Source organism: Physcomitrium patens, chromosome 26, assembly GCF_059467195.1.
Source record: "Physcomitrium patens ecotype Gransden chromosome 26, ASM5946719v1, whole genome shotgun sequence".
In the NCBI taxonomy this organism is placed as follows: domain Eukaryota; kingdom Viridiplantae; phylum Streptophyta; class Bryopsida; order Funariales; family Funariaceae; genus Physcomitrium; species Physcomitrium patens.
This window is the reverse complement of record NC_143435.1, coordinates 8,126,823-8,149,308: the sequence shown is the minus strand read 5'-3', so window position 1 is coordinate 8,149,308 and position 22,486 is coordinate 8,126,823. Positions and strand designations below refer to the sequence as shown.

At 32.6% G+C, this 22,486-nt stretch overlaps 1 protein-coding gene across 1 annotated transcript; it reads right to left on the bottom strand.

The window, feature by feature from the left end:
- Positions 1–4,353: 4,353 nt before the first annotated feature.
- LOC112277907 (chloroplast envelope quinone oxidoreductase homolog) lies at positions 4,354–6,451 on the bottom strand. The gene is made up of 3 exons (XM_024510751.3): positions 6,040–6,451; positions 5,586–5,819; positions 4,354–5,434 (listed from the first exon to the last, which is right to left on the bottom strand). Exons 1-3 carry the CDS (start codon positions 6,103–6,105, stop codon positions 4,712–4,714), a joined length of 1,023 nt encoding a protein of 340 aa, XP_024366519.3. The 5' UTR covers positions 6,106–6,451; the 3' UTR covers positions 4,354–4,711.
- Positions 6,452–22,486: the final 16,035 nt, after the last annotated feature.

Sequence of the window (22,486 nt, the reverse complement as noted above, 5' to 3'; positions counted from 1 at the left end):
CACATCTTCTTGAAAGGATGTAGTCTTCTTTTCTTCTACAATAGCATCTTGATCTTTCAAATCTTTATAACTACTTAAAAACAATTTGATACTAATAGCATCAAGTAGGTCATTTCAATTTGTTGCCTTCCTAATAGCTTCACACCTTTGGTCAAAGCCTCTTTTGGTGGCTTCAAGGTAGTTACTATGCCTCCAATCTCTACTTCAATGAGATAAGACTTGGCCTCTCTCACATGTAATCCACTTATTCTTCCAAAAAATTCTACTATAAGATTTTTTATACCTCTTCTTCTAAAATTGAGTTCTAAAGATTGTTCCGTAGCAGTGAATGTAAGTCTATCTTCGTTAAAGAAGATAACTTCTTTTTCCAAGTCCTCATCATAATTGAAGCAATCTTTCTTTTCATATTCAAAACTATTACAATACATGCACTTCTTAAAAATTCCTTTGATCTCTCTGATACACACATAGAAAAATCTTTTTGCTTTTCTTTCAACTCACTTATCTCTATTTTCAATTCTTTCATGCCTTTAACTAACTTCTCAAGGATATCTTTGAAAAAAGTCTTATATATCTCTTAGATTGAAATAGATATGACTAGACAATAGAATAATTGGTATTATAGATGATAGACCTTCATGCTTCAAAATCTCTCTTTTTATTTTCATCTACTATTACTTGATCACTAATAGGACTGCATCCTTCACTCTCCTCTACTTATTAGTTAAATATTTCTTAGAGGAGTTATCAACTAAGAGGATAAAAACCATATCTCTTAGTACTTCATCTATTACTTGTAAGAAGAGCTTGATCTTCTTTGCATCTAATAAAAGTCTCTATGAATATGAGAGTTGAAAGTTTTTTTTTAAAATTTCCTAAGCAACTTATTAGAGGCTATAAACTTCTTTGATTATTGTTCAACCTATTCCAAAAACAACCTCTTTGTACCTCTATCCAAATCTTCATCAAAAAATTTATATCTTAATCTCTCTTCAAAGTCACTCCAAGTTTCTAAATTATTTCCGTGAAAATCCTTCACTCTCTTTCTAATTTCAAGAATGCATGCCAATTCAAAACTAAGAATACAATGAAACTTTGGAACTTAATATACCTCCATCTTTTTGATATATGCTTATAAAAGCTTAGTGATGTTCTTTCTATCAAACCTCATATGCTTGTTGTCCATGCCTTATAATATCTTCGTCACATCTTTTTTTCTTGATCATATCTTTTGTTGTCTCTTCATGAACATATTCAGAGCCAAGAGCAAATACTTGGTACTTACTCCCTCAATATTATTTGTACCAGCCCCTCTAAAATCACCCATCATCTTCAAATATCAAAAATCTTTCACTTCCATCTTTTTAACTCATGAACTCTTCTTCATGCTTCAAGCTTGAATCTTAGCTCCATAATTCCATTGTGCTTCACTTATACTCCCAATTATTCCAAGAATGCTCTGAGTAGAAGTACCAAATTTTTGTCAAGAGGGCAAGCCTCTTCAAGAGAACATAGGATCATTAGTCACAAGTAGATTGTAAGAAGGCAAAATGTTGTCCCAAATGAAATCAAATATAAAAGGCAATTCAAAGGCTAGATATAATTTATAGATTAATTTCTTTCTTACACTAAGATGCATCCAATTTCTAACTCTAATGTCAAATCTAAATCCTTTTTCACTAAAATATCTATAATTTATTTATTTTTAATTCAATCTTAGTAAAATTTAGCTCAATGAGAATAAAAAAAAAATCCAATATATGGCATAAAAAATCTCAAACCAATCTTGAAATTTGCTGCTTAAAAATTCTAGTAACTTTCTTCTACAAATTTGCTTAAATCTCTTTCTTCATAGCTTTATTTCTTATGTTCTATAGCTTGTTGGAAAGCTCAAAATTAGATCTATTTTTTAAAAAATATCAATAGAAAAAATAAAAATAAAAAAGTGGCATAAAAAATCCCAAACTAGTACTCAATCTTCCATCTTGAAAATTCTAGCAAAAAAAATCCTACTTGATTCCAAAACCTCCATCCTAACATTCTTTCAATATCCGCCTTGAACCACTACATAGTTGGGTATCTATTCTAAAAGACAATACTCTCAAGCTCAAATAATCCATTAAGCCAACAACTTCTTATTCTAAATTCTATTCAAATTTGTATATATATTAGTAATTTAAATAAAAATTTATAAAATATAATACTAAAAATATTAGATTATTATTGTTATTATTATTATTATTATTATTATTATTATTTTTAAATTTCAATCTATTATACCACAGGTTGAAGAGATGAGCTTTCTTCTTAAGTAAAAAATGATGAATCTACATACAATTAGATCAAGTTACCTCTTATATCATAAAGGAAGAATTTAAGAAGGTAAGTATGAACAAAAAAAATCCTAAAGCTTTATTAAATGGCTAAATCACCATGGCCAAGCAAACCCTTACAGTACAAGTTTTTTCTCTCTAAAATCACTCATAAGACTTGATTTGACAAGAATATCAAGTTAAGGAGGTTTTTTTAACTTAAGTCTTCAAATCTTAGTTGACACTAATAAAGTCAATCAACAAAAAATTTAAATAGATGAAAAACCACTAAACCAAAATATATTACATATATTAGACCAAATTTGGCACCTGATGCCACATCATGTGAAAAACTTCAAAAGCAACTTTTAACTTGTACATTTGATATAGAAGCCTATAAATTTGTAGAAAGCTTCCATATTGTCTTTTTGTTAATTAGTATATATAGAAACCATATTGAAGCTATTTTAGTCTTATTATTATTATTATTATTATTATTATTATTATTTTATTAAAGAATATTTAATTTTTTATAATTAAAATAGTTATTCTAATATTTTTAAAATTTTAACTTATACTTCTATTTGATATTCTTTTTTCATTCTCAGTTGCACATAGATATATTATTTAAAAAATATATATCTCAATAAGTATTTTTTATTATTAAAAGGACTACAACATCTAAAAAAATTTATAAAATATTGAATACATATTTCATATGTAATATTTTTAGTAAAATTAATAAATTTCAAAATAAAGTAAAGAAATATTTATTATATGTATGTAGACACATTTATAGTATTGGTATTTGTAGATTGCTTTAAATCTTTAATAAATTTGAAACATATTTGAATAAATATTACAAAAATTACTATTATAGGTTACTATTTTTTATAAAATAATATAATTATAGTAATTAAATTTATATCTTTAAATTTAATATGTAATTTTCAAAATTTCCATAAAACTATCAAAGATTTTAATGTAAAATTTGTTTTTATATGCCAATGATTAATTTATTTAAAATTATTTAATATACATATATATCTTATATTTAATATACTTTTGAGAGAAAAAAATTTAAACACTAGTTCCAAATGACCTTATATATTATATTCACAAGCTATAATTATTATTATAAATATACACAAATTTTGATATAACTATTTTTTTCTTTTATTTTTTTAAGATAGAAATTGAATAGCTTATTATTGAACTTTATTATCTTATTTATTTATAAAAATTTAATTTTTTTTAGTAATAAATACATATTAAAATAAAATGAATCTTTGAATTGTTCAAGTAGATTATTTCATATGAATGTTTTGCATGTTATATTATTAAGAGCAAGTTTATTTATTTTTTAAAAATCTAAATAAAATATAACTTCTATAGTTTTTACTTTTTATTATTATTTTTAGCAAATAGTCACATAATGTTTGAATTAATTTGAAAGACATGTAAAAATGACTAAATTAAAGAATATGAATATGGTTGTTTTAGAAAAAGGCTAATACTAATGCTACTATAGCTTTTGCTATTGTTACAACACCTTGTGTGTTCAATATTTGTTTTAGTTTTAGTTTTATGTTATTTTTGATATTTTTTATTAATATTTATAAATTTTATAACTATTATTTATAAATTGGAATTTTTATTTTAAATAATATTATTATTTCAAAACTTTTGAAATATAGTTATAAGTACAAATAAACAATAAATAAATTATACTTCTTAAAATAGCATTGATAAAGGATGTCATGTGGTGTATAACAAGTTTAGGTGGTAATGGCAAAAAATATGGTGGCATATGATGGATTGTAGATTGCGGTGGCAATAGCAATAACTATGGTGACATTTGCAATACCTCAAAAAAATATTAGAATTTCATGATCAAAGCAATTTACAAATTCTTTGCAATGAAATTACTTAAATATATATATATTATATAGTAAAATTAATTCTACAAACTTGTTGTTTTGCAAAATCAAAAATTTATATTTTCTTAATTTCCTAGTATACTTGAATTTCAATAAAGAACTTATTTCAATGTTCAATTATACAAAACACTGAGAAAAAAAAATAAATACAAGATAATAAAGTACTGCATTGGTATGAATTTCATACAAAAAAAAGGACTTATTTAGGTTAAATGCTCACTTATGTTCAAGTCCATTAGAAGCTTTCCTATGCAAAAATCAAACAAGAGCGAAAGTTTAAGAAGCAAGTTCCAGGTGAACTAGAAGAGAATGATGAAGTGTCAGGGAATTTGGTGGCACACAGAGTGCAACATGTGGAATTGGAAGTGCAACAAGAGCACATGAAGACCCAAACCTTGGAAAGGAATGAATAGGGTTCAGGGATTAGGGTTGCATGGAGAGCACCTTTGAGGTAAAGCTTCAGGTGAAGCAGCTGCAGGAACTCATGCTGCGTGACCCACTGATTCCCCATAGACATGAGCACACTATGACTTTACCGGTGCACCGCCGCTGCATGCTGTGATCCCACGCGTCGTCCGCTTTGCAAAGCGGGAAGATGGAATCCACCATTGCCTTCACTTTCCCCGCTCGCATCAGCTCGACAATAGTCTCCAAATCCTCCCCATTATCCATCATGTAGAAGTTTTCGAATCTATGAGGGCTTCGCATCGATATTCTGTTGAACATGGCGGCGATGATGCTAGCCCAGGTGGGCGTCATGTCTAGCACTTTTGCATCAGGTTGCAGCTCCGCGGCGAAGTTGGACAAGGGGACAAAGTGGGCGCAGTTCAGGACGATGTGGTATTTTCTTCCTGAGGGACTGGTGTAGGTTGCGCCTTGAGGAGTTCGGTAGTCTAGCACCTCGTCGGCTGCCAGGTTCCTCATTAGCTCCATGCTGCGATCCCCCGCCAGCTTTACGAGCTGAAGGAGGATGATGCCCACGCCCCCCGACGCGCCGACAATCAGAACGTTGAGGTGCTCGCTGCCGCCTGCGAAGCTCTTGATGCCCATTTGCCGGGCACTTTGAAGCGCTGTGTAACCAGCCACCACGGCCGATGCGCCTTCCGATGCTGATACCCCTGGTGGCGGCACTACTGTTCTTGATGCCGATGCGACAGCGTACTCCGCAAATCCTCCCCCCTTCTGCTTATATCACCGTCAATAAATAGAAAAATACCTCACCATATTCATAGACTCGATTCCAATGCATGCGAGAAGAGCACATGCTGAAGCTGATGTGTTTTGGGTGCATCTACAATGAGTGACGGACTCGGTTCGCAAATTGGAGGCTCACTAGAATGTGGATGTACGCAACGAACTTGTTGCCGAGGTCGAATCCCGTGACGCCAGGGCCCAAAGTAACGACCTCACCTGCAACATCAGTGCCAGGGACAAATGGGAACTTGGGAGGAAGAATGTGCTTCATAAAGCCATCCTGGATACGCCAGTCCACCGGATTGACGCTGATCGCCTCCACCTTCACCAGCAGCTCGCCCGCCTTGGGCTTCGGAATTGGTACCTCCACGCACTGCCACCCCAACAATCGCTACATTCTCAGCATTCCGCACGTTCCTCCGCATAAGATTAAGCGCCATGATAGACGTCACAAATCAACACAATGCAACGATATTCCACCTAGCATGTTCTGAAATGTATGCATTGACGTACAAAATCGCGCCGAAGTATGTCTACCCAATTTAATTGAGGATAAATTGCAAAGCAGGGTGTAACCATTGAAAGAAGCTTGCCTCCAGTGTCTTACTGCCGCCGTGGTACGTGGAGTACTGCACCTGCCTCATGGTTGCTGATTCCATTCTCTTCACTCAAATCACGGAAAGGACTCCGAGCACTTGTTTTGCAGAGGAATGAAACGGAATGGATTTCTTTGCAACTCCCGATCAAGCAAATAGTTAACCCTAACCTCCAACAAAGTCTCCACACCAGCGTCAAGGAGCGAAAGCTTGTTTGAATGTAGGTATCCTCAACCACACTCGGATGGTAGAGACTCTTCTGTACTGTTCACGCAACAATGACGGTTTTGAGAGGTCTGATGCTGAATTTCTGAACACGGTCAAGCAGTTTCCAGCAGGTGTCTGTTCGAGGGCCTTACAATGAACTCAGCCTCAAGAACAGGCAATGAAATTGCTATGGTAGGTATGTTTATGATGACATGTTGAATATGTGTGTGTATATATATATATATAAGGACTTGTTAAAGCCACCCCAATTTCATTAAAGCCACACTCCCAAATCATGTGATGGTTAATTTAGTCCAATGTCACTCTACTCCATGTGGTGTATTCATGAGTATGGCTTGATATGGATGACTTGGATCATTATCTTTCATGAGTGCAAAGGGTAGCTTGTCATTTGTGCCCAATCATCTCCTCTACCCAAGACCCTTCTCACAAGAATAGAGAATAGTCTTGACGAGACTATTCTCACAAGAGAATAGTCTTGGATAGACTCTTCTCACAAGAGCAGAGAATAGTCTCGTCAAGATTGTTTAAGACTCTTCTTTGCCAACATTAGGGCTTGGAAGGGTGGATTGGGAATGTCCTCCAAGAAGGCCCTTGCAAGCATTTTTAGAAAGAAGGCACACAAGATTCAAAAGCAATGGCAGTATGTAATGGTTGTTCAATTGGTGTCAATCATTTCAAAAATTATGCATTTTGCTTTGTCATTTTTATTTTATCTCACACCTCATAACAAAATGCAGCTTCATGGACCTTAGTTTAAAAAAATATTTTGTAATATATGTTTTGTCAATTTGTCAACTTATCAATTTTTAATTCTAAAACAATTTATGACTAATTCATGATCTAGCTTGTTGATAAACATATTTAAAATAATATCATGTCAAAAGATATTTAAATATATGTACTCAAAGTTTATGTTCACTTTATGAAGTTGGCATTTCAAATTCATAAAATAAATCATGATTAACCATACATATGCCATGGACATACATTTGCAAATCAATAATTACTTATATGATTTAGATAATAGTATGTAAAAGTAGGTGAATTTTATAATATCTTCTATGGAAGCTTTATAGACACTGCTTTGACTTTATAGGTATCTTTAATTGACTTTTTAGGTTAGAAACATGATCAACAAGTTGGCCATATATGACATATGTTGGTAGCTTGAAGAACAAGCTAATTATGTGGTCCATATGTAGAAAACTTGTCTTGTAAGCTAAGGGATGTGTCTTGCAAAATCAACACATATTAGTGGTCCTATAGAACATTGCCACGTAGCTTCTAGTTAGATAGTATATATAGAAGTAAGAGTGAAGCCCTCTTCACTCTTGTCAACTCTTTTCTTGCTTCTAGTCTAGATTTAAGAGTCTCTAGTTTCCTTGTCATTTAGCAATAACTATTCCAGTTTCTTTTTAATATACATACGACTTTATTTCTATTTTTTCACTTTTATTTTAATACAAATTTTCCAAGTTTATGCATCTTCTTCTAGTTCATGTCCTTGATAAATTGATAAGAGTATACTAATAATATTACAGCTTTGTCTTCTCTTGATTAAAAGTGGATTATTTCTTTTTTTTTATAAAACATAAGCATATTAGAAATTACAGATTACCCTCATCTAAACTAGTATTATTCTTAGTATCTTCTTTGTTCTCAAGTCCCCTCTTCTACTTGTCTTAAGTAATATTAGACATTTTTTTTCTAAGTATTATTATAGGAGAGCTTTTTGAAATGAAGAGTGCAATGGCACAAATGCAAGAGCAATTGAGAGAGTATATGCTTGCGATGTATCAACTTAGTTTACTACCACAATGAGTAATAAGAATGGCAGGAAGTGAAGACATAGATATGATTGAAACTGCTTCAACATTTGCATCCAATCATATCCCTTCTCCCACAATGGAACATCCTTCTAGTACTAGAGAACCAAGAGTTGCCTTGCTTGAAAAGTTTCATGGCAAAAGATCTAAATTTTGACGATTTATCAATTAAGTACAACTTGTGATTGAACTTCAATCCCAAAGCTATCGAACTCTAGGATCACAAGTTAGATTCATCGGTACACTTCTTTCAAGTTTAGTATTATCATAGTTTTTATCTTTTTTTGAATGACAAGCTCTAATATTAGATAATTTAGAGGCTTTTTTAGTAAAGTTTTGATCCATATATGAAAAACATAAAGCAACTCGTGTTGCAACCAACAAGATCCATATTTTATGATAAGGCAATTGATCCATAATATTATATGCTTCAAAATTTTGATAACTTACAACTGATATCAAGTGGGATAATACTGCACTGATTAGCTAATTTTTTTATAGATTATAATATGAGGTAAAGAAAATGATGCTCAACTTACTTGATCCTTAAACATTGAATCAAGCAATTGACTTTGTTGTAAAAAGTGACAATTGACTTTTCAAATTTTGATCTAAAAATCAAATAAGTAGGCCTCAACATTACTATAATTCAATGAAAACACCAATGCATCCTTAATACATACATTCAAAAGTAGATGATATATAAATTAATGCTATACATTTCAAACCTCTTACTGAGCAAGAAAAGACTTGTCACCGTCAGAAAGGATTGTGCTTATACTATGGAGAATCTAAGCACATTATTCAACATTGTCCAAAGAAGTGACACAATTATAAAATGAAGAGTACAAATATCAAAGAAGACAATATATCAGAAAATAAGTTTGTCTAGCTATAATAGGAACCGTTGTCGTATTACGTGCTTTCCTGCTCGAGAACGCGCCGGGCGTCTGGCTGTAGAAGGTAGTATGGAGATCCGCCGATAGTCAAGCAGTCTATCAGTTTTTACTGCTGGAATATAAACGACTGCAAGAGTACACCGTAAATCTATACAGATGCTCTTCGACTGCTTGTCGAAGTCCTTTTTTTGCCCCAGCCGGTAGGTCTCTAGACGTTACAAAGAACCCCGTACAACCCAAACTGTTAACCTTCAATACTGCTTTGTACTTACGATCTTGTATCCACTGACTGTCTTGTTAGATTAACCCAATAAATTTCATTCACTCCGCATACTCAATCCTATAGACACCCTTTTAATCCTTCAATCACAGACGTAACTCGATTTCACAAAATAGTCAAGAGTATTCAAACCCACTTCATTTAAAAATCCTGATTCACCATTACAACACTGACTTCAGCAGCGATTGCCTCAATCTTCCCCAAAACTCTACGAAGAAGAAAAATCCAAATTCTATGTCTTTCCTTCCCCGACCCGAAGCATGAAGCTCCTCTCTCTAATTCCCTTGATCTTCAAAAACCTCCAATGAAAACCCGATCTGGTAACCTTGCTGAAGCTTGAAAAATCCTTCCCCCCCAATTTCCCCTCAAAAAAAAAACCACACCACTCCAAAACTATATCCCCCCTAACCTTATCCTCTGAATTTCTTCAATCTTCCGTCTTAGATCGAGAATTGGCTCCCGCCGTCAGAGCTTAGATCCGAAATTGGCTCACGTCATCAAGGCCTTCTCCTCCGTTTTTACCTTTAAGAGATCCATTTACCGTAAACAACGTTCCCTGAAACGGCACAGAGAACAGGACAACCCGAAACAGAATCGAACCCCGTAATCGGGACCACATTGAGTCGCCCGACCAATTCAGGTCCTATATTGGTAAAGATGCCTGTAGTAACCTGGATGTTCCCGTAATTGGGTCAAATTGGTCCTCGCGTCAGATTGGCTAAGACCCGTAGTAAGACCTAGATTTCCCGTAACTAGACTGCATTGGGTTGCCCCACCAATACAGGTCTCATATTGGGTAAGAAGACCCAGATTGGATTATCGAAATTGAATCCAATTGGCTCCTCGAACCCGTCGTGTGAATTGGTTCTTCTCTTCCTGCTGACTCCCGTTATTGGAATCGAACGGGGCATTTCAGTATGCCCCGGCTGACTGTAACGGAGTCACTGAACCTGACCACTCAGTATTTGTACTGGAGTTGGTCGATGCTCCATATATTCGAGGTAACTGAATATTAATAAAATTCCCCTTTCTTTTTATTTTCACTGTATACTCGTGTTACAACACGACACCGTGTGGTTGGAACCTTATACAATACTTAATGAAGGTCCTTTTTTCTCATCAAAATCCTTTCTTTGTTTTACATTAAATATTATTTTAAGACTTATACATTACAAAACCTTTATCTTAATTGATTCAAGAGCCTCAATATGTTTTTTAGATGAAGAATTAGCTAAAAGATTTAACATATCTTTATTAATGAAAACTAAACCTGTTCACATAGATATCATAGATGATCGCCCATTGTCTTCTAGAGATGTTACTCATGAAACCCTTCCCATAGAAGTAATAACTAATGGTCATAATAGCTTTGTGGTATTTAATAATATTAGATCTTTCTCTAATCCAATCATTTTAGGTTTATTGATCTTATAAAAATACAATCCTCGAGTAGATTGGATTTCTCGTACTCTTGAATTTTCTAAAAGTATAACTAAGAGTATAATTAATCAAGTAGAAAATCACAAGTCTAATAAAATTAAACCTATATTTGTAGGTGCAAGACCTTTCTTGTATGCTGCAAAAGAAGGATTACCTTATATCATTTATGCTACATCTGTTTCTAATGGTGCAAAGACTTCAAGTGGAGTTCCAAACCAATATTAGAATTTTCAAGATGTATTTGAAAAAAAGAATGCAAATATTCTTCTAGAACATCATCCCTATAACTGCTCAATTGACCTTCAAGAAGGAGTACAACTACTATTTGGATTAATATAAAATTTATCACAAAATGAGTTGGCCAAATTCAAGAAATATATTGAAGAGAATCTAGCTAGGAACTTCTTACGCCATTTCAAATCTCCAGCAAGAGCCTCAATTCTATTTGTAAAGAAAAAAGATGGATCATTGAGGATGTGTATTGATTATCAAATATTCAATAAGATCACCATCAAAAACAAGTATCCACTACCTTTAATATCTGGACTTCTTGATCAATTGAATCAAGCTAAGTTCTAGACAAAATTAGATCTATAAGAAGCATACAATTTGGTACACATCAAAGAAGGAGATGAATGGAAGACTGAATTTTAAACCAAGTATGGAGATTTTGAATGTAATGTCATACTTTTTGGACTTGTAAATACATCAACGACTTTTTAACATATTAAAAATGATGTTTTTTGAGAGTTTTTGGCTAATTTTATTGTTTGTTATCTAGATAATATCTTGATCAATTCTAAGAACATAAAAGAATATGAACTTTATATTTATCATGTCTTATAAAAATTAAGAGATACACAACTCTATGCTAAGATAGAAAAGTATGTATTATACACTATTTAAGTTGACTTCTTAGATTACATCATTTGAAACGATAGACTTATGATAAATCCAAAGAAAGTTCAAACAATTATGGTTTGGAAGATCTCAAAAGAGGTTCAAGATGTCTAATATTTTTTGGGATTTGCCAATTACTATCACATCTTAATCAAAGACTTTTCTCAAATTGGAGCTCGACTTACACATTTGAATTGTAAAAACAAACTTCAATAGAATCAAGAAGCAGAAGTAGCATATGAAGCTTTAAAAAAAACCTTTGTTTTAGCACCAATCTTATATTGTGTTGACTTCTTTAAGGCATTCTTTATGAAAACAAATACACCAGACTTTGTTTTGGATGCCGTATTATCAAAAATGGAAATAGATGATAAACTTCATCTAGTAGCATTTTATTCCAAGAAATTTTGGAAGTCGAGATTAATTATGAGATCCATAAAAAAGAGCTTCTTATAATTATAGATTCTTTCCAAAAATGGCATCATTATTTAGAAGGTGCTTTCAATCCAATCACCATATATTTGGATCATAAGAACCTCAAATATTTCATGTCAATTTGTATTTTGAATCATCGCCAAGCTCATTGGAGTATGTCTTTATCAAGATTTGAATTCAATATCATTTATCGACCAAAAAAACAAGGTTTATTTGATGCCCTTTCTAGTCATTCTTATCTTCCTGTGATTGCTCGTTTTACTTCTTTCAGAAGAAACCTCCCAGAATAAACTCGTATAGAGAGATTCGAACACGAGAAATGACTAGTTGCTTAAGCGTTTATATTAGGATCATACAATTAATAACCTCCTGAATATATCATCTCTATTTCCAATATCTGAACACACAAGGAAACTATAATCTCCTCCTTTACCTTATCGGTCTCTTCCTTATAGCAATTCAGTCATACCAATAACTGCTATTTCTATCAATATATTCATCCTCATAATCTCCAACTATAATATTGTGTCCTTACAGCTTTCAGCACACAATTATCCTCATTCCAATCACTGGAATTCTTCACATAGAACTGCCATTCACATTACAGTGTTTCACACAAACACAGACTCATTCTCTCTGCTGAACTACAATCAGATTTCAGCATTCAATCTTTCTTCTTCTCAAATAATACCAATTACATTTCCATTCCATAATTCACTTCACAATATTCAAAAACTCTCAATCCTCTTATTCAAAGAAAATAACAAACAATAAAAAAGAGGTAGCACCAAGCTTACTCCGGCTCATACTATCACAGCGATGGCACCTTAATTAACTTCTACAACTCTTATATACTTTCTTCTGATTCTCCAGATTCTAATCGTAATTCTATAATTAACTACTTTTAATAACTAAATCACTCATCCGTCCTCCTAAATTTCCTATTATATGGACTATTAATATATTTTATCAATATCTTTCAAAAATGAATTAATATCTATTCTACACTTACACCTAAAGAAAGAGATATAACTTTTAATCAATAAAGGACAATTTTATTAAAGCCAAAACAATTTCATCTTTGAGTAGTGAAATCAACATTGATTGTTGATTCAATTTTTCTCATACAAATTCAATCAAGTATGTCTTTTGATTTTCTTATTCATGATATTAAGAATATTACTTCTAAGTCTAGTGATACTTTTAAGTTTTAATTCAAAAACAACCTACTTTATTTTGAAAGATACCATATGTGCCAAAAAGAAAAGCATATTTACGTGTTCTTCAAGCATATCATGACTTTCTAATAGTAGGACATTTTGGATACAACAAGACTTTGGAACTAATATCTAGAGATTTTTGGTTGCAGCATATGTGGAAGGCTATAAAAGACTTTATTCAATTGTGTAATATTTCTTTAAAGTCAAAAACTCCTTGGCATTGATTTTATAGACTTCTTCAATCATTACCTATTCTAGAACATCCATGGTCTTTTATTTCTATGGATTTTATTATGGATCTTTCAATTCCAAGTTCATATGATTATATATTTGTGATAGTAAATTGTTTTATCAAAATGGCACATTTTTTACCATGCACAAAATCTATCACAAGTGAAGAAACTGCCAAGCTTTTCTTTCATAATATCTATTAATATCATAGATTACCAAAAGATATTATATTGGATAGGGAGACTCAATTTGTATCAAGATTTAGGAGAATTCTTTTTAAGATTTTAAAGGTGGACATAAAGCTTTCTTTGGCCTTTCATCATCAAACTAATAGACAAACAGAGTACTTAAACCAAGTTTTGGAGCAATACTTAAGGTGTACCATCAATTATCAACAAGAAGATTGGAGAACCATCTTGCCATTGATAAAGTTTGCTTATAATAATACTATGCATTCTTCTATACAACAAATATCTTTCTTTGCTAATTATGGTTATCATCCACAACTTGGTACTTTTGACTTTTTAAAAGTTGATAATCTTATTGCAAAAGGTTTGGTAAATCATTTGTCAGAGCTACATGCAATAATGAAGATGGAATTAAAAGAAGCTCAAGAACAAAAAAAATATCAATGTAGATGCCTGTCAAAAGGAACAACCACAATTCAATATAGGCGTCAAGATATAGTTGCTTTGTCATAATATCAAGACTACTTGTCCTTGTGATAAGTTGGACTATCGTAGGCTTAGACCTTTTCCTATTTGATGACAAATCAATCTAATTGTTTATCAGTTACATCTATCAGAGGCAATAAAGATCTATCTTATCTTCTACATGTCTCTTTTTAAATCATATAAGACTATGAATATAACAAGAAGAAGACAAGTTCTACCTCCTCATATAGAAGTGAATAATAATGAAGAGTTTGAACTAGAAAAAGTTCTAGACTCAAAGCAGCACCAAAATAAATTGGAATATCTTGTCCAATGGCACGGATATGATATTAGTGAATGCTCATAGGAGCCAATAAAGAATCTTGTAAATGTAGCAAAGGCGGTGGAGGCTTTTCATTGATGACATCTATCTAAATTAAGATAAAGAATAATAAGACATTAAGATTGTATCAAGGACAAGAACTCGATGAAAAAACAATTCAGTCAAGTGAGCCTTCACTCAAAGAAAAGTAACAAAATATAAATAAATAAATATGTATATTGAAAGAGAAACTGGAATGGCTATTGCCAAAAGACAAGAAAACTAGAGACCCTTGAAATTAGACTGGAAGCAAGAAAGGAGTTGACAAGAGTGAAGAAGGCTTCACTCTTATCTCTATATATACTATCTAACTAAGAGCTACGTGGTGATGTTCGATAGGACTTCCAATATGTGTTGACTTTGTAGGACACATGCCTTGACTTACAAGACAAGTTTTTCTACGTGTGAGCCACATAGTTAGCTTGATCTTCAAGTTAACATGTGTGGCACATGGTCAACTTATTGACCACGTTTGTAATCCAAAAAGTCAATTAAAGACACTTATGCAGTCAAAGCAGTATCTATGAAGCTTCTAGGAAGCTTCTATATTAAATACTATAGAATTAATTTATTTTTACCTACTTATATATGTAATTACTAGCTTACATGAGTATGTCCGTGACATTACCCCCCCTTCTAGGGATGAGTTCCACGAGAAGCGGTCATCATATGTTGAGAAAATCTATGATGCGACAAATTGTATTTGCCACATACTCTGATCTTTGTTCTCTTCGAAGATGATTGATAGGGCCTCTCAACCATCGGTAGTGTCCCATACCAGGGTAGGAAGACCACCCAATTATTTGATCATTGTTGAGGCTTTCATAACTTCTTTCGAATAGAACATTTGGAACACCATCAGAAGTTGTTCCTACCTCTAGCAAAATCACCAAACATTGGGAGTCCCTTCCCAAATCGTATTACCAAACGCGTTGTATCTCGCCATCTATTCGAGGGAGAACATGTCGTTCTTGAAGATGTTCATCTCGATTGCATCGTCTTGAAGATTGTGACAATCGTAATGTCTCTTTCGGCAGATCAATAAATGAAGGCTCTTGAGTCAAATCCACTAATTATTGGTTCACCATCTCCTGAACGTCATAACTACAAAGAAGCTATGAAAAAGGATTGAAAGTAGAATGTTATCTTGCCTAGATGTTGTTTCTTTTATAAATAAGGTTTTCATCTTGATTTTGATAGATGTCGTCGATGAAAAGCCTCCACCGCCTTTGTTGCATTTACAAGATTCTTTATTGGCTCCCATGTGCATTCACTAATATCATATCCGTGCTAATGGCAAAAGAGTTGTCCAATCATCTTGTTGGTAGTTAATGATACATCTTAAATATTGCTCCAAAACTTAATTAACACGCTCCATTTATCCATCAATTTGAGGATGGAATGGCGAAGATAGTTTTATATCCATTTTTAGAATCTTGAAAAGAGTCCGCCAAAATCTTGATACAAATTGAGTTCCTCTATCTAATATAATATCCTTGGGTAATCCATGATAGCGATAGATATTGTCAAGAAAGAGCTTAGCTATTTCTTCACCTGTGATAGTTTTTGTACATGGTACAAAATGTGCCATCTTGGTAAAACGATCTACTATCATGAATATAGAGTCATAAGAACCTGAGATTGGAAGATCCGTGATGAAATCCATAGAAACAGAAGACCATGGTTGTTCTGGAATAAGTATTGGTTGAAAAAGTTTGTAAGGTCGATGACGAGGAGTTTTGATCTAGAGCAAACATCATAAGATTGTACAAAATCTTTGATTGCTTTCTACATTTGAGGCCACCAAAAATTCCTAGATATCAGCTCCAAAGTCTTATTATATCCAAAATGTCCTGCAACAGGGAAGTCGTGATGAGCTTGAAGAACACGTAAACGTGCTTCTCCTTCTGGAACACATAGGCGTCCTTCGAAATAGAGTAGGTTGTTTTTGAATTCAAATTTAGAGGGATCATGAGATTTAGAAGAATTATTCTTGATATCATGAACAAGAGGGTTTGAAGACATACTTAACTGAACTTGCTTAAGAAAAGTTAAATCAATAGTCAATGTTGATTTTATTGCTCGAAGATGAAATTGCTCCAGCTTCAAGAGAACCGTTCTTTGTTGCTCAAAAGCTGCATCTCCTTCTTTTGGTACAAGATAAGACCGTCTAGACAAGGCATCAAATAAACCTTGTTGTTTTCATGGCCGATAAGTGATGATGAACTCAAATCTTAATAAAGACATGTTCTAACGAGCTTGGCGATGATTTAATATGCATGCTGACATAAAATATTCGAGGTTCTTGTGATTCATATACATGGTGACTAGACTAGAAGAATCTTCTAGATAATGATGCCATTCTTGAAAAGAATCCACAATTACAAGAAGTTCTTTGTCGTGGATCTCATAATTGATTTCTGCTGCTGAGAATTTTCTTGAATGAAAGGCTACTGGATGAAGTTTGTCATATGTTCCCATTTGTGATAAAATTGCACCTAGAGCAAAGTTTGATGCATTTGTTTCCATAAAGAATGCTTTGGAAAAATCAACACGATACAAGATTGATGCAGAAACAAACGCTGTCTTCAAAGATTCAAAAGCAACTTCCGTTTCTTGATTCTATTAGAGTTTGTCTTTACAAGTCAAATGTGTAAGTGGAGCTATAAATCAAAAGAAGTCTTTGATGAAGATCCGATAGTAGTTGGTAAATTCCAAAAAATATTCGACATCTCTTACCGTTTTTGGGATCTTCCAATCTATAATAGTTTGAACTTTCTTAGGATCCATCATAAGTCCATCATTTGAAATGATGTAACCTAAGAAATAGACTTGAGTAGTGTGGAATACACACTTTTCTATCTTGGCATAGAGTCCTGCATCTCTTAATTTTTGTAACACACGACGAACATGAAATTCATATTCTTCTGGATTCTTAGAATAGATCAAGATGTCGTCTACATAACATACCACAAAATCGTCCAAAAACTCTCGAAAAACATCATTCATTAGATGTTGAAAAGCTGCTGGTGCATTTGTAAGTCCAGAGGCATGACGTTGTATTCAAAATGTCCATATCTAGTTCGAAACGCAGTCTTCCATTCATGTCCTTCTTTGATGAATACTAGATTGTATGCTCCCCGAAGATCTATTTTTGTAAAGATCTTACCTTGATTCAGCTGATCAAGAAGTCCAGATATTAAAGGTACTAGATACCTGTTTTTGATGGTAATCTTGTTGAGTCCTCGATAATCAACACACATCCGCAATGATCCATCTTTTTTCTTCACAAATAGAATTGGAGCTCCTGCCGGAGATTTAGAATGGCGTATAAAATTCTTGGCTAGATTTTCTTTGATATACTCTTTGAGTTCAGTCAACTCATTTTGTGATAAACTGTAGATTGGTCCGAATGGCGGTTGTGCTCCTTCTTGAAGGTCAATTGAGCAATCATAGGGACGAGTGTATCTGCATTCTTTTTTTCGAATACATCTTGAAATTCTTGATATTGGCTTGGAATGCCACTTAAAGTCTTTTCACCAGTAGGAAGAAGTGTGGCATAAATTATATATGGTGATTCTTTCATAGCAGCATGCAAGAAGGCTTTCGTACCTATAAATATGGGTTTAATTGAATTAGACTTATGATTCTCTACTTGATTAACTACACTGTTAGTTATATTTTTAAAAAAAGTAAGAATTTGGAAAATCCAATCTATTTGAGGGTTATATTTTTCTAATCACGATAAACCTAAAATGACTGGATTAGAAGGAGATCTAATGATATTAAATACTACAAAACTATTATGACCATTGATTATTACTTCTATAGGAAGGGTTTTGTGAGTAATATCTCTAGAAGACAATGGACGACCATCTATGACTTCTACATGAACAAGTTTAGTTTTCTTTACTAAAGATATGCTATGTCTTTTAGTAAATTCTTCATCTAAAAAATACGCTGAGGCTCCTGAATGTAACAAGGCAGAGACTTTGTAATGTTTAGGTCCTAAAATAACATTTAATATAAAACAAGGAGAGGGCTTTGAGGAGAAAATAGGACCTTTATTAGATGTTGTGCAAGGTTCTAGCCGCACGGTTCCTATTGTAGTTGGACAAACTCGTTTTCCAACATATTGTCTTCTTTCACAGGCATAGTCCTCATTTTGTGATTGCGTCGTTTCTTTGGACAATGTTGAGCAGTGTGCTTTGATTCTCCACAATATAAACATAATCCTTCTTGACGACGACGAGTCTTTTCTTCTTCAATAAGAAGTTTGAAATGTACTGCATCAATTTGCATATCCTCTACTTCTGAATGTATGTGTTGAAGAGGTGTTGGTATTGCTTGACTCAATGTTTGAAGATCAGGTAAGTTGAGCATTAATTTTTTTACCTCATATTGTAATCCATAGAAAAATTGGCTAATAAGTGCAACATCATCCCACTTGATATCAGTTGTAAGTTGTCAAAATTGTGAAGCATACAACGTTACTGATCGATTGCCTTGTCGTAAAATATGGATCTTATTGGTTGCAACACAAATTACATATATGGATCAAAAATCGACCAGAAAAGGCTCTAGATTATCCAATATTAGATCTCGTCATTGAAGAAAAGATGAAAACCACGATAGTGCTAAACCTGAAAGAAGCGTATCAATGAATCTAACTTGCGATCCTGAAGTTGGATAGCTTTGGGGTTGAAGTTCAATCACAAGTTGTACTTGATTGATAAATCGTCAAAACTTGGATCTGGTGCCATCAAACTTCTCGGGTAGGACAATTCTTGGTTCTCTAATACTGAAAGGGTGTTCTACCATAGAAAAAAGGACATGATTTGGTACAAATGTTGAAGCAACTCCAACCATTTCTATATCTTCACTTCTTGTCAATCTTGTTGCTCCTTGTGGTGGTAAATTGAGTTGATGCATAGCAAGCATTAACTCCCTCAATTGCTCTTGCATTTGTGTCATTGCATTCTTCATTTCAACAAGTTCTGCCATGATAACACTTAGAAAAGAGAAGATGTCTAATATCACTTAAGACAAATAGAAGAGAAGACTTAAGAAGAAAGAAAATACTAAGGATAATATTAGTTTAGAAGAGGATAATCCGCAACTTCTAATATGCTTATATCTTATCAATAAAAAGAGATAATCCACTCTTAATCAAGATTAGACAAAGCTCTGATATTATAGGTATATTCTTGTCAATCTGTCAAGGACAAGAACTCGATGAAAAAACAATTCAGTCAAGTGAGCCTTCACTCAAAAAAATGTAACAAAATATAAATAAATAAGTATGTATATTGAAAGAAAAACTGGAATGGCTATTGTCAAAAGACAAGAAAACTAGAGACCCTTGAAACTAGACTGGAAGCAAGAAAGGAGTTGACAAGAGTGAAGAAGGCTTCACTCTTGTCTCTATATATACTATCTAACTAAGAGCTATGTGGCGACGTTCTATAGGACCTCCAATATGTATTGACTTTGTAGGATACATGCCTTGACTTACAAGGCAAGTTTTTCTACGTGTGAGCCACATAGTTAGCTTGATCTTCAAGCTAACAATATGTGTGGTACATGGCCAACTTGTTGACCACGTTTCTAATCCAAAAAGTCAATTAAAGACACCTATGAAGTCAAAGCAGCATCTATGAAGCTTCTATGAAGCTTCTATATTAAATACTATAGAATTAACTTACTTTTACTTACTTATATATGTAATTATTAGCTTACATGAGTATGTTTGTGATAGATTGTCACAACCTTCAAGATCATGAAATTGAGATGAAGATCTTCAAGAACGACATATCTTTCTTTGAATAAATGGCGAGATACAATGTGTTTGGTATCATGACCTTGGAAGAGACTCCCTATATTTGGTGATTTTATTACAGGTAGAAATAATTCTTGATGGTATTCTAAATATTTTATTAGAAAGAAGTTATGAAGGCCTCGACAATGACCAAATAACAAGGTGGTTTTCTCACCCTAGTATGCGATACTATCGATGGCTAAGAAGACCTATCAACTATCTTCAAAGAGAAGAAAGTTCGAAGTATGTCACAAATACAATTTGTTACATCTTAGATTTTTTCAACATATGAAGACCACTCCTTGTCGAATTTATTCCTAGAACAAGGAGGCAAAGGAAAGAGGGAGGATAATGTCATGGACATATATATGTAAATCAATAGTTACTTATATGATTTAGATAATATTAGGTATAAGTAGGTCAATTCCATAATATCTTCTATAGAAGCTTTTTAAAAGCTTTATAGATGCAACTTTGACTTTATAGGTATCTTTAATTGACTTTTTAGATTAAAAACGTAGTCAACAAGTTGGCCATGTCCCACACATCTTGGTAGCTTGAAGAACAAGCTAACTATATGGTCAACACATAAACAACCCGCCTTGTAAGCTAAGGGATGTGTCCTGCAAAGTCAACACATATTAGAGGTCCTATAGAATATTGTCACGTAGTACCTAGTTAAATAGTATATATAGAGGCAAGAGTAAAATCCTTTTCACTCTTGTCAACTCTTTTCTTGCTTCTACTCTAGATTTAAGAACATCTAATTTCTTTATCATTTGGCAATAACCATTCCAATTACTTTTTAATATACATATAAATTTATTTCTATTTTTTTACTTTTCTTTTGATACAAAATTTCTAAGTTTATGTATTTTCTTCCAGTTCATGTCCTTGATAATATATCCATATGCAAGAAAGACATGAAAATTTAAGATGCTAAGTAAAATTGTTTTAGCCATGAGCAATTTTGCAACATATTAGTGCAAGTCAAGAACAATGTTGATGCCAACCTTGTTGCAAAGATCCACTTGCATAGCTATATATATTAAAAAAAATAATTTAAAAAATTAAATTAAATAAGGAATTTTATTCTTTTAAGCTAAATACCACTTGATATTATAAAAGTGAATATATAAGCATCTTTTGTAAAAATTAATTACTATGTTCTTAAGTTTATAATAAAAATATCTTTATAATTATTAATATAATCTAAGAGAACTCATTGTCTATTTACATATAATATGAAAACTTATTGAATATACCTTATTAACTTTCAAGACTCCTAGATTTGAAAGTAATATTATCTATGTTCAATAAAAAAAGAGTTAGCTAATAAAATCATTAAAATATAATTGCCTAACTTATGTTGAGCTTAAGAATACACTTTACTTTACAAAATACATAAAGACTACTAAAAATACCAATGAACTCAATAATTAATTCAAAGTTGGTCTCAATTCATATTTAGTGATTTAGGTCTTTGAATTCATTAGCATTAAATAGAGGCTGTACAAAAGAGCAGATAAAAGAAATGTAGAATTAAGAATTGACAAATTGATAAAATAAATATTATAAAATATTTTTTTGAATCAAGATCAAAGAAATTACATTTTATTATGAAGTGTAAAGTAGAATGAAAATGACAAAGTAAAATGCATTATTTAGCAATCAATCAATACTAATTAAACAACCATTATATACAACCATTGCTTTTGAAGTTTTAATATTGTCTTTCTAAAAATGCTTGTAAAGGCCTTTTCAAAAGACATCCCTTATCTATCCTTCTAAGTCCTAGTGCCAATAGATGAGACTCTTGGACAATCTTGATGGGCTACCTTCTACATTTATGAAAAAAGTCTAGGGCATGAGAGATACTCAAGTCAAAGAACGAGTTGCTTTTTACACTCATAGAGGATGATGATCTATATCATTTATATCAAGAGATACTTATGAGTACACCATATGAAGTGAAGTGACATTGGACTAAATTAATCCTCATGTAGTTTCAAAGGTGTAGTTTTAATAAAATTGGAATGTAACTTTGATATGTTCTTATACATATATAACAAAATTATACTTCAATTTAAAAAAATTAGTGACATGAAAATTAAATGAATAAAAACCTA